General features: G+C 44.4%; 1 protein-coding gene across 2 annotated transcripts; it reads left to right on the plus strand.

The window, feature by feature from the left end:
* Positions 1–663: 663 nt before the first annotated feature.
* Positions 664–3,018, plus strand: LOC115177668 (zinc finger protein 501). 2 transcript variants are annotated; one of them, XM_029738613.1, is made up of 2 exons: positions 664–1,497; positions 2,201–3,018. In XM_029738613.1, exons 1-2 carry the CDS (start codon positions 1,107–1,109, stop codon positions 2,965–2,967), a joined length of 1,158 nt encoding a protein of 385 aa, XP_029594473.1. In that variant the 5' UTR covers positions 664–1,106; the 3' UTR covers positions 2,968–3,018. The 2 variants fall into 2 exon arrangements, with proteins under 2 accessions (XP_029594473.1, XP_029594474.1); XM_029738614.1 differs by having other exon boundaries at positions 2,204–3,018.
* The last annotated feature ends 11,627 nt before the right edge of the window (positions 3,019–14,645 follow it).

Consider the following 14,645-nt stretch of genomic DNA (forward strand, 5'->3'; position numbering starts at 1 on the left):
GATCGTTCTCCTGTATATTATGAGTACAACGACTGCAATTAGAAGGCATCATGTTAATGTTACTTAGCTTCGGCTGTTTGAAGTCCTGACGAACCATGTCCAGATAAAACCTCCGGGGTAGGAAAGTTGAAGGAGGAAAAAAAAATAAAAAAAATAAAATAAAATAAATAAATAAATAAATAAATTTAAAAAAAGTGGAGTGAGGGAAAAAGTAAAAATATACGGTAATGAAAAAGTAAAAACCGTCAGGTAGCAAAGTAAAAACGGCAACAAAAACGCACAGCAGCGTAAACAAGTCTGCAAGTTGTGACCGGAAACAATGGCTAGAAAAGGCTTGAGATGAACTGTGATATTTGCCTAGCTCGGCTGGCTTTGATTTGCCTGTTTGCTCTCGGGTTTCTAACGTTCAAACCACTTGAATTTGATTTGATTTGGAAAATTAATTTGATATGGTATATGATTTTGATTTTTCCAAATGTATTGGATTTGATATATATATATATATATATATATACCTTGAGAACTCTTGAATTTAAGTTGTTTCAATTGCTTAATTTGTGTAGTAGTCATCAAGCTAAAGGTGCATGAAAATATGATGACTTTTATATTTTTATCTGAGTAAAAATAAAATGAATCTATAAGAAATTGCCTTAAAGTATGTTTTAAATTATCACTCGTGAAAATTCTGAACTAATCATTCAACACGGTTTCCTTTGTATGTCTTTATATAAAATGTTATTTAATGAATAAAATGAAAATAAAAATGTTCATCAACTGCGTTACCAACTCCAGTTAGCAGATGACGATATCCGCCTTTAATGAGATGTTGTAAATGTGACGTATAATCTAGTGGACGGGACCGGACGGGACGCTTCTTCAACAACATGGCTACTGATTCAACCACCTCGGTAGCCTGCATAAAACCGATACATTAAAGCGCTTTAGACGTTTCAGTTAGTTTAAAACACATTTATGTCGTATCTAGTTACCCTTAATTTCTATATTTATGTTTTTTGTTAGTCATCTAGATGGATGGTTCAATTAGCAGTAGCCTAGAAGCTAATGAATGATTGCTAGCTAACGTTACCTCGCTAACATCCCCGACCATGAGTTCACTAAGCTACTCCCCACCTGCTAAAGAAGCGGAGGTCTGCTGGACGGAGAAAGAAGCTCCCGTGAAAGAGGAAGAGGAGGCTGTCACAGTTAAACAAGAAGTAGAGGATGAGGCTGTTACAGTTAAACAAGAAGTAGCGGGTGAAGCTGTTGGAGTGAAAGAAGAGGAAGAAGCTTTCAGAGTAAAAGAGGAGGTGGATGTTACTGTGGAGGAAGAGAAACAAGACGGTGCCGCTTTGGGAGTGAAAGAGGAGGAATTGACTGTCACAGTGAAAGAAGAAGACCTTTTCAGAGTGAAAGAGGAGGATGCCGTCTTTGGAGTGAAGGAGGAGATTACGGTCACATGGGAGGAGGACGAAGAGATTGGAGATATAATTAACACCAGTGAGTACCGTCTCAAAAACACAAGTAAAAACTATGCAGTTGTTAAACTATTGTGTGGTTTTACTGAAGTTATATACTTTAATATGTTGTTCTGTACTGTAGAAATGGTTAAAGCTACACTGTCAGATAGTGTACATCATCAAACAGAGGGCCGTTAACAATTGGTCAATCCATCCAATGACATTGATCAAAATACTGTAGTCCTCATTATCTATTATTATAGTGCTCTGCTCAGCCTAAAGACATGACATTATCTATTATTATAGAGCTCTGATCAGCCTATGAACATGACATTATCTATTATTATAGAGCTCTGCTCAGCCTATGAACATGACATTATCTATTATTATAGAGCTCTGCTCAGCCTATGAACATGACATTATCTATTATTATAGAGCTCTGATCAGCCTATAAACATGACATGATCTATTATTATAGAGCTCTGCTCAGCCATAAAACATGACATTATCTATTATTATAGAGCTCTGCTCAGCCTATAAACATGACATTCCATGAAAGCAGATTAGATTTGAAGCTCTACATCATTATTATTATTATTATTATTATTATAGCAGCCACCAAGTTTTTCTTTAAATGAGGATACATTTCTTGATTAAACCTCACAGGAAGACAGTTTTATCATGTTCTGGTTTCATTCTGGTCTCTGATTAGTAGTTAATGAAATACTATTTTTTGTCTTTAGCAGGAGAAAGACCAGACACTCACTCTGACAGCAGGAAGAGTCCTTCAGGGGAACCAGACCCAGAGACATCCAAACCAGTGAGACGACACCACTGCTCCCAGTGTGGAAAGAGTTTTACTAAGTTACGGAATCTAAAAGAGCATGAGAGGACACACACAGGAGAAAAGCCTTTCCAATGTTCTCAGTGTGGAAAGAGTTTTACCGTGTTAACTAACCTGAAAAGGCATGAGAGAATACACACCGGAGAAAAGCCTTACCAATGTTCCCATTGTGAAAAGAGTTTTACCGTGTTAGTTAACCTGAAAAGACATGAGAGAATACACACAGGAGAAAAGCCTTACCAATGTTCTCAATGTGGTAAGAGTTTTACCCAGTTAAGGTCCCTGAAAAGACATGAGAGAGTACACTCTGGAGAGAAGCCTTATCACTGTTCCCATTGTGGAAGGAGTTTTAGGTCGTCTGCAAACATGAAGGAGCATGAGAGGACACACACAGGAGAAAAGCCTTTCCAATGCTCCCATTGTGGAAAGAGTTTTACCCATCTAGTGAGCCTGAAAAGACATGAGAGAATGCACACAGGAGAAATGCCCTATCAATGCTCCCATTGTGGAAAGAGTTTTTCCCAATCAGCAAAACTGAAAAGACATAAAAGAATGCACACTGGAGAGAAGCCTTTCCAATGCTCCCATTGTGGAAAGAGTTTTACCCAATCAGGGGGCCTGAAAAAACATGAGATAAAGAAGAAGCTATGTTCTTTATGTTCTTGACTGAGAATGTGTTTTTGTTAATGACAACTTCAATAAAACCTAATAAAAATATCTTTGTGTGTTGTTTTTTTACAATCTCAATACTTGAATTGAATACAGAGTACCTCAGTTTTTATGTATACGTTCTCTGTGGATGGAGTGGAACATTAAATATAGAGTCCTGGACAGAGTCTGCTACATCAGTAGATGTAGATGGAACATTAAATATAGAGTCCTGGACAGAGACTTGTCCATCAGTCACTGTGGATGGAGTGGAACATTAAATATAGAGTCCTGGACAGAGTCTTGTCCATCAGTCGCTGTGGATGGAGTGGAACAGAGACACAGCTCCTTGATATGTTGCCAGAGCTCCTCTTCAGCTGTGATATAATAGTTTTATTATGTACATTAAACTAGACTTGGGTTTCACAGTTTGTCTTTGTCGTAGTGATAAACTTTGTCTCAGGGTGGGTCGTTGACCAGCTCCATTATTGAAATAGTTAATCAATATCAAATAAAGATGGATTGTTTGAAGAAATTACACATGCTCTGTAACTTGATTAGAATTTCCACGACACTGCTCGGGCCATGAAAATCCATTGCATGAAGCTCCCGACGAATAGTTATTGTGCTGATGTTGCTTCCAGAGGCAGTTTGGAACTCGGTAGTGAGTGTTGCAACCGGGAACAGAGGATTTTTATGAACTACAAGATTCAGCACTCGGTGGTCCCGTTCTGTGAGCTTGTCTGTCCTACCACTTCGTTGCTGAGCCGTTTTTGCTCCTAGACTTTTCCACTACACAATAACAGCACTTACAGTTGACAGCTCTAGCAGGGCAGAAATTTGACAAACTGACTTGTTGGAAAGGTGGCATCGTATGACGGTGTCACGTAGAAACTCACTGAGCTCTTCAGGAAGGCCATTCTACTGCCAATGTTTGTCTATGGAGATTGCATAGCTGTGTGCTCGATTTTATATACCTGTGAGAATGTCCTGTGGACAGATGAGAGCAAGTTAGAGCTTTTTGGTAAAGCATACCATCTCTGTGTTTACAGAAAATACGGTCAAACATGGAGGAGGTTCAGTGATGTTTGGGGGTTTCTTTACTGCCTCTGACACTGGGTGGCTTGAACGTGTGCATGGTATCATGGAATCAGGAGAAACCAGTGTCAGAAAGCTGGGTCTCCGTCAAAGGTCATGGGTCTTCCAGCAGGACAATGACCCCAAACACACTTCAAAAAGCACCCAGGAACGGTTGAAGACAAAACAATGGACTGTTCTGAAGTGTCCAGCAGTGAGTCCAGATCTAAATCACATTGAAAACTGCTGGAGAGATCTGAATACAGCAGTTGGTAGAAGGCGCACTTAAAATCTGGGACAACTGGAGCAGTTTGCACAAGAGGAGTGGGCCAAACTGCCAGGACCGAGGAGCAGGAAGCTCATCGATGGTTATAGGAAGTGCTTGATTGCAGTTAGGCTGTGCTACCAAATATTACATCTAGGGTATCAATAATTTTGTCAAAATGTCTGTTTATTTTCTGATTTAAATGGATATATTAAGTTCTGAATCAAAAACAAAGGTTCTGTGGAGACCAAATACTTTGGTCAATTTCAATTTATTTTTTTGGGGGAAAATTGTATAGTAAATCTGTAGGAAAACAACATTTTCCCACAGGGCCCCTTTCCTTCACACAGACACTTCTTCAAGCACCACTACCCCACTGCATAGGGCCAATGGGAAGACAGCAGTCACACACAGCGTGATGTTAAAGCACCACTACACCACTGCATAGGGCCAATGGGAAGACAGCAGTCACACACAGCGTGATGTTAAAGCACCACTACACCACTGCATAGGGCCGATGGGAAGACAGCAGTCACACACAGCATGATGTTAAAGCGCCACTACACCACTGCATAGGGCCGATGGGAAGACAGCAGTCACACACAGCGTGATGTTAAAGCGCCACTACCCCACTGCATAGGGCCGATGGGAAGACAGCAGTCACACACAGCGTGATGTTAAAGCACCACTACACCACTGCATAGGGCCAATGGGAAGACAGCAGTCACACACAGCGTGATGTTAAAGCACCACTACACCACTGCATAGGGCCAATGGGAAGACAGCAGTCACACACAGCATGATGTTAAAGCACCACTACACCACTGCATAGGGCCAATGGGAAGACAGCAGTCACACACAGCATGATGTTAAAGCACCACTACACCACTGCATAGGGCCAATGGGAAGACAGCAGTCACACACAGCATGATGTTAAAGCGCCACTACACCACTGCATAGGGCCGATGGGAAGACAGCAGTCACACACAGCATGATGTTAAAGCACCACTACACCACTGCATAGGGCCAATGGGAAGACAGCAGTCACACACAGCATGATGTTAAAGCGCCACTACACCACTGCATAGGGCCAATGGGAAGACAGCAGTCACACACAGCGTGATGTTAAAGCACCACTACACCACTGCATAGGGCCGATGGGAAGACAGCAGTCACACACAGCATGATGTTAAAGCACCACTACACCACTGCATAGGGCCGATGGGAAGACAGCAGTCACACACAGCATGATGTTAAAGCACCACTACACCACTGCATAGGGCCAATGGGAAGACAGCAGTCACACACAGCGTGATGTTAAAGCGCCACTACACCACTGCATAGGGCCGATGGGAAGACAGCAGTCACACACAGCGTGATGTTAAAGCACCACTACACCACTGCATAGGGCCAATGGGAAGACAGCAGTCACACACAGCATGATGTTAAAGCACCACTACACCACTGCATAGGGCCAATGGGAAGACAGCAGTCACACACAGCGTGATGTTAAAGCACCACTACACCACTGCATAGGGCCGATGGGAAGACAGCAGTCACACACAGCATGATGTTAAAGCGCCACTACACCACTGCATAGGGCCGATGGGAAGACAGCAGTCACACACAGCGTGATGTTAAAGCACCACTACCCCACTGCATAGGGCCGATGGGAAGACAGCAGTCACACACAGCGTGATGTTAAAGCACCACTACACCACTGCATAGGGCCAATGGGAAGACAGCAGTCACACACAGCGTGATGTTAAAGCACCACTACACCACTGCATAGGGCCAATGGGAAGACAGCAGTCACACACAGCATGATGTTAAAGCACCACTACACCACTGCATAGGGCCAATGGGAAGACAGCAGTCACACACAGCATGATGTTAAAGCGCCACTACACCACTGCATAGGGCCGATGGGAAGACAGCAGTCACACACAGCATGATGTTAAAGCACCACTACACCACTGCATAGGGCCAATGGGAAGACAGCAGTCACACACAGCATGATGTTAAAGCGCCACTACACCACTGCATAGGGCCAATGGGAAGACAGCAGTCACACACAGCGTGATGTTAAAGCACCACTACACCACTGCATAGGGCCGATGGGAAGACAGCAGTCACACACAGCATGATGTTAAAGCACCACTACACCACTGCATAGGGCCGATGGGAAGACAGCAGTCACACACAGCATGATGTTAAAGCACCACTACACCACTGCATAGGGCCAATGGGAAGACAGCAGTCACACACAGCGTGATGTTAAAGCGCCACTACACCACTGCATAGGGCCGATGGGAAGACAGCAGTCACACACAGCGTGATGTTAAAGCACCACTACACCACTGCATAGGGCCAATGGGAAGACAGCAGTCACACACAGCATGATGTTAAAGCGCCACTACACCACTGCATAGGGCCAATGGGAAGACAGCAGTCACACACAGCGTGATGTTAAAGCGCCACTACACCACTGCATAGGGCCGATGGGAAGACAGCAGTCACACACAGCATGATGTTAAAGCACCACTACACCACTGCATAGGGCCGATGGGAAGACAGCAGTCACACACAGCATGATGTTAAAGCGCCACTACACCACTGCATAGGGCCGATGGGAAGATAGCAGTCACACACAGCATGATGTTAAAGCACCACTACACCACTGCATAGGGCCGATGGGAAGATAGCAGTCACACACAGCATGATGTTAAAGCGCCACTACACCACTGCATAGGGCCGATGGGAAGACAGCAGTCACACACAGCATGATGTTAAAGCGCCACTACACCACTGCATAGGGCCGATGGGAAGACAGCAGTCACACACAGCATGATGTTAAAGCGCCACTACACCACTGCATAGGGCCGATGGGAAGACAGCAGTCACACACAGCATGATGTTAAAGCGCCACTACACCACTGCATAGGGCCAATGGGAAGACAGCAGTCACACACAGCATGATGTTAAAGCACCACTACACCACTGCATAGGGCCAATGGGAAGACAGCAGTCACACACAGCATGATGTTAAAGCGCCACTACACCACTGCATAGGGCCAATGGGAAGACAGCAGTCACACACAGCATGATGTTAAAGCGCCACTACACCACTGCATAGGGCCGATGGGAAGACAGCAGTCACACACAGCATGATGTTAAAGCACCACTACACCACTGCATAGGGCCAATGGGAAGACAGCAGTCACACACAGCGTGATGTTAAAGCGCCACTACACCACTGCATAGGGCCAATGGGAAGACAGCAGTCACACACAGCGTGATGTTAAAGCACCACTACACCACTGCATAGGGCCGATGGGAAGACAGCAGTCACACACAGCATGATGTTAAAGCACCACTACACCACTGCATAGGGCCGATGGGAAGACAGCAGTCACACACAGCATGATGTTAAAGCACCACTACACCACTGCATAGGGCCAATGGGAAGACAGCAGTCACACACAGCGTGATGTTAAAGCGCCACTACACCACTGCATAGGGCCGATGGGAAGACAGCAGTCACACACAGCGTGATGTTAAAGCTCCACTACACCACTGCATAGGGCCAATGGGAAGACAGCAGTCACACACAGCATGATGTTAAAGCACCACTACACCACTGCATAGGGCCAATGGGAAGACAGCAGTCACACACAGCGTGATGTTAAAGCACCACTACACCACTGCATAGGGCCGATGGGAAGACAGCAGTCACACACAGCATGATGTTAAAGCGCCACTACACCACTGCATAGGGCCGATGGGAAGACAGCAGTCACACACAGCGTGATGTTAAAGCGCCACTACCCCACTGCATAGGGCCGATGGGAAGACAGCAGTCACACACAGCGTGATGTTAAAGCACCACTACACCACTGCATAGGGCCAATGGGAAGACAGCAGTCACACACAGCATGATGTTAAAGCACCACTACACCACTGCATAGGGCCAATGGGAAGACAGCAGTCACACACAGCATGATGTTAAAGCGCCACTACACCACTGCATAGGGCCGATGGGAAGACAGCAGTCACACACAGCATGATGTTAAAGCACCACTACACCACTGCATAGGGCCAATGGGAAGACAGCAGTCACACACAGCATGATGTTAAAGCGCCACTACACCACTGCATAGGGCCAATGGGAAGACAGCAGTCACACACAGCGTGATGTTAAAGCACCACTACACCACTGCATAGGGCCGATGGGAAGACAGCAGTCACACACAGCATGATGTTAAAGCACCACTACACCACTGCATAGGGCCGATGGGAAGACAGCAGTCACACACAGCATGATGTTAAAGCACCACTACACCACTGCATAGGGCCAATGGGAAGACAGCAGTCACACACAGCGTGATGTTAAAGCGCCACTACACCACTGCATAGGGCCGATGGGAAGACAGCAGTCACACACAGCGTGATGTTAAAGCACCACTACACCACTGCATAGGGCCAATGGGAAGACAGCAGTCACACACAGCATGATGTTAAAGCGCCACTACACCACTGCATAGGGCCAATGGGAAGACAGCAGTCACACACAGCGTGATGTTAAAGCGCCACTACACCACTGCATAGGGCCGATGGGAAGACAGCAGTCACACACAGCATGATGTTAAAGCACCACTACACCACTGCATAGGGCCGATGGGAAGACAGCAGTCACACACAGCATGATGTTAAAGCGCCACTACACCACTGCATAGGGCCGATGGGAAGATAGCAGTCACACACAGCATGATGTTAAAGCACCACTACACCACTGCATAGGGCCGATGGGAAGATAGCAGTCACACACAGCATGATGTTAAAGCGCCACTACACCACTGCATAGGGCCGATGGGAAGACAGCAGTCACACACAGCATGATGTTAAAGCGCCACTACACCACTGCATAGGGCCGATGGGAAGACAGCAGTCACACACAGCATGATGTTAAAGCGCCACTACACCACTGCATAGGGCCGATGGGAAGACAGCAGTCACACACAGCATGATGTTAAAGCGCCACTACACCACTGCATAGGGCCGATGGGAAGACAGCAGTCACACACAGCATGATGTTAAAGCACCACTACACCACTGCATAGGGCCAATGGGAAGACAGCAGTCACACACAGCGTGATGTTAAAGCACCACTACACCACTGCATAGGGCCAATGGGAAGACAGCAGTCACACACAGCGTGATGTTAAAGCACCACTACACCACTGCATAGGGCCAATGGGAAGACAGCAGTCACACACAGCATGATGTTAAAGCGCCACTACACCACTGCATAGGGCCGATGGGAAGACAGCAGTCACACACAGCATGATGTTATTAAAGGATAAGCAGTCCATTCACTCTGACATAATAAGCCAGTAGGTCCCAATCATACGAATACAGAAACAACAATTAGCCTAAGCATTTCCCAATAGAAATGTACAATAAAACTATTACTTCCCATTGCAAAAAAAAAAACACTTCACGCTTAGCACACAAAAATAACCAGTGACCTAAAGTTTAAATGCAACAATGTTTCACACACTGAAGTTATTTTCAAAAGAGATGTCTGACAACAGCGAGCACGCTGCCATAAAAAACACAGTTCCACTCATCAGATGATGCTCATGTGAAACTTAACTTCATGTTGAAAGTTATTCTTGAAAAGGGACAAGCTAACAAAATTAGCAACAGCATCCTCTTAGATAACACCTGCTGCAAACTAGCCTACAACAAAAGCTAGCTAGCTAGACCTGTGGAAAAACTACTGCTCTCTATTGCCTAGTAGTCTCGAGAAGGCAGTTTCCATATGTTCTTAGTAAAAACGGTCCCACCCATTACAAGTCAATGTGATTGGTTGATTCCACTGTCCCGCCCATTACAAGTCAATGTGATTGGTTGATTCCACTGTCCCGCCCATTACAAGTTAATGTGATTGGTTGATTCCACTGTCCCGCCCATTACAAGTTAATGTGATTGGTTGATTCCACTGTCCCGCCCATTACAAGTTAATGTGATCGGTTGATTCCACTGTCCCTCCCATCACAAGTTAATGTGATTGGTTGATTCCACTGTCCCGCCCATTACAAGTCAATGTGATCGGTTGATTCCACTGTCCCTCCCATTACAAGTCAATGTGATCGGTTGATTCCACTGTCCCGTCCATTACAAGTCAATATGATCGGTTGATTCCACTGTCCCTCCCATCACAAGTTAATGTGATTGGTTGATTCCACTGTCCCTCCCATTACAAGTTAATGTGATTGGTTGATTCCACTGTCCCTCCCATCACAAGTTAATGTGATTGGTTGATTCCACTGTCCCTCCCATTACAAGTCAATGTGATTGGTTGATTCCACTGTCCCTCCCATTACAAGTCAATGTGATCGGTTGATTCCACTGTCCCGTCCATTACAAGTCAATATGATCGGTTGATTCCACTGTCCCTCCCATCACAAGTTAATGTGATTGGTTGATTCCACTGTCCCTCCCATTACAAGTCAATGTGATCGGTTGATTCCACTGTCCCGTCCATTACAAGTCAATGTGATCGGATGATTCCACTGTCCCTCCCATTACAAGTCAATGTGATTGGTTGATTCCACTGTCCCTCCCAAATGTTCCCCAAATACTATTGAATGGCAGATGCCTTCTATCAAGCATCTGATGGCCTAGCCCAGGTATTCCCAAACTGCTACTACCAGCAGTACTACACCTGCACCTGTCGACCACACAAGTTGTTCTGCTTCCACGAGCACATCCAATGTTAGCATCAGTAATTCTACATTTGTTGTTAGCCTAGCTAGCATGGACACTGACAGTTGTGAATCTGATGCAGCCGAAGAGCTACTTTCACTTACCCGGGAAAGCACCGAACAGACAGGGACGTTGGACCATCAAAGAGGCACAAATATGATGAGTACTACATTGATTTGGGGTTCACTTATATTGGGAGTAGTGTCTTTCCTCAGCCACAGTTTGTTATATGAGCAAAAGTACTATCTCACAACTTGGATGAAACCACTTTTGTGTAGACATTTAGAAACAAAACATCCCAGTTTGAAAAATAAGCCACAGGAGATTTTTGAGTGAAAATTAAGATGACTTTCGAGTAGTAAGACATGCAACAGATAACATTAATAAGAAGCAACAGATACCATTAATAAGAAGGGGCTAGAAGCGTTTTATATGGTGAGCTACAGAGTGGCTAGGACAGGCAAGACCCATACTGTTGTGGAGGACAAAATTATTCCTGCTGCCGCAGATATGGCTGGGTCAATGCTGGAGGAAAAGGCCCCAAAAAACTCTACAGACAATGACTTCATCAAACAACACTGTTTCACGACGCATCAGTGACATGGCAGGAGATGTTCTGAAACAATTACAAGCCAGTGAAATCTATGCATTACAGCTGGATGAGTCAACAGACGTGGCGGGCCTGGCACAGCTCCTGGTACATACAGTGGGGGAAAAAAGTATTTGATCCCCTGCTGATTTTCTACGTTTGCCCACTGACAAAGAAATGATCAGTCTATAATTTTAAATGGTAGGTTTATTAGAACAGTGAGAGACAGAATAACAACAAAAATATCCAGAAAAACGCATGTCAAAAATGTTATAAATTGATTTGCATTTTAATGAGGGAAATAAGAATTTGACCCCCTCTCAATTAGAAAGATTTCTGGCTCCCAGGTGTCTTTTATACAGGTAACAAGATGAGAATAGGAGCACACTCTTAAAGGGAGTGCTCCTAACCGCAGCTTGTTACCTGTATAAAAGACACCTGTCCACAGAAGCAATCAATCAATCAGATTCCAAACTCTCCACCATGGCCAAGACCAAAGAGCTCTCCAAGGATGTCAGGGACAAGATTGTAGACCTACACAAGGCTGGAATGGGCTACAAGACCATCGCCAAGCAGCTTGGTGAGAAGGTGACAACATTTGGTGTGATTATTTCCAAATGGAAGAAACACAAAAGAACTGTCAATCTCCCTCGGCCTGGGGCTCCATGCAAGATCTCACCTTGTGGAGTTGCAATGATCATGAGAACGGTGAGGAATCAGCCCAGAACTACACGAGAGGACCTTGTCAATGATCTCAAGGCAGCTGGGACCATAGTCACCAAGAAAACAATTGGTAACACACTACGCCATAAAGGACTGAAATCCTGCAGCGCCCACAAGGTCCCCCTGCTCAAGAATACATACACATGCCCGTCTGAAGTTTGCCAATGAACATCTGAATGATTCAGAGGACAACTGGTGAAAGTGTTGTGGTCAGATGAGACCAAAATGGAGCTCTTTGGCATCAACTCAACTCCCGGTGTTTGGAGGAGGAGGAATGCTGCCTATGACCCCAAGAACACCATCTCCACCGTCAAACATGGAGGTGGAAACATTATGCTTTGGGGGTGTTTTTCTGCTAAGGGGACAGGACAACTTCACCGCATCAAAAGGACGATGGACGGGGCCATGTACCGTCAAATCTTGGGTGAAAACCTCCTTCCCTCAGCCAGGGCATTGAAAATGGATCGTGGATGGGTATTCCAGCATGACAATGACCCAAAACACACGGCCAAGGTAACAAAGGAGTGGCTCAAGAAGAAGCACATTAAGGTCCTGGAGTGGCCTAGCCAGTCTCCAGACCTTAATCCCATAGAAAATCTGTGGAGGGAGCTGAAGGTTCGAGTTGCCAAACGTCAGCCTCGAAACATTAATGACTTGGAGAAGATCTGCAAAGAGGAGTGGGACAAAATCCCTCCTGAGATGTGTGCAAACCTGGTGACCAACTACAAGAAATGTCTGACCTCTGTGATTGCCAACAAGGGTTTTGCCACCAAGTACTAAGTCATGTTTTTCAGAGGGGTCAAATACTTATTTCCCTCATTAAAATGCAAATCATTTTATAACATTTTTGACATGCGTTTTTCTGGATTTTTTGTTGTTGTTATTCTGTCTCTCACTGTTCAAATAAACCTACTATTAAAATTATAGACTGATCATTTCTTTGTAAGTGGGCAAACGTACAAAATCAGCAGGGGATCAAATACTTTTTCCCCCCACTGTACATACTACCTCAACTAACCGGTGCCACCGCACACTGACTCTGTACCGGGACCCCCTGTATATGGTCTCACTACTGTTATTTTACTGCTGCTTTTTAATTACTTGTTACTTTTATCTCTTATTCTTATCAATATTATATATTTTTTAACTGAATTGTTGGTTAGGGGCTCTTAAGTAACAATTTTACTGTAAGGTCTACACCTGTTGTATTTGGCGCATGTGACTAATAACATTTTATTTTATTTTAAATGATTTAAGACTGAGACTCCAATACAACCCAACATTGCAGAGTTATGTGCATCCTTTCAAGCACACCCTTCTCATTAACCTGTGGTGAGTTATTCACAATTTTCGATGAACAAGTAAGGTTTTATATGTAAGATGGTTAAATAAAGAGCAAAATTATTGATTATTATTATTTGTGTTCTGGTCCTGCTCTTTGTCACTTCCCACGAGCCGGGTTGAAACAAAAACTCACACTCATTCTTATGTTTAATAAATGTATCATATAGTGTGTGTGTGGCAGGCTTACAAGATGGCAAAAAAACAACATTTGATAGTGCGCTGACCCTGGTGCTAGAGGGGGTACGCAGATGGAGGTTGAATGTTTGAAGGGAGTTTGGGAACCACAGGCCTAGCCAATGGCTGACTTAGCTAGCTACATTTATCTCCCCAGAGACCACTAAAGAAAATCCTGATTGGATATTTTTTCTCTTCAGCGATAACCCTTTCCTTTCTAACAAAAAACTGAAGAATCAGAACATCATTGAAAATAATAATATAATAATTATTTTGAATTGTATTTTATAAATCCTTAGCCTTTCCCTGAAAGCGGAAAAGGCCCTCATTGTTCGCCACTGTGTTTGGGTTAGTAATAATTTGTAGAGCGGCTCTATTCGCCTTCAGAATGCATTTTTTTCAACATTCTGAACGTCTAATGAATGAACGTTCTTCTGAAATATGAACACAGAAACACTGGACATTTTGAATTCTTATTATGGTGGCGATTTGACAAAATTACAATCATGGTCCTGAATTGGACTCACATTTTTCTGGTCTCGGTCTCGGACCACTCTCCCCCCCCCCCTACCCCCCACCCACCCCCCTCCGGTCTTGAATCGGTCTCGCTTTAGGTAGTCTCGAACTCAACACTGATTAGTCTTTTAATGACAACTAGTACAAAATATATCCATAATTGTGCACATTTTCCATCATTTTCGCCCTAATTATTCATTTTCAAAGTAAACAGGATGGGACTCTTATCCTAAAGGA

This window comes from Salmo trutta, chromosome 38, assembly GCF_901001165.1.
Source record: "Salmo trutta chromosome 38, fSalTru1.1, whole genome shotgun sequence".
Lineage (NCBI taxonomy): Eukaryota > Metazoa > Chordata > Actinopteri > Salmoniformes > Salmonidae > Salmo > Salmo trutta.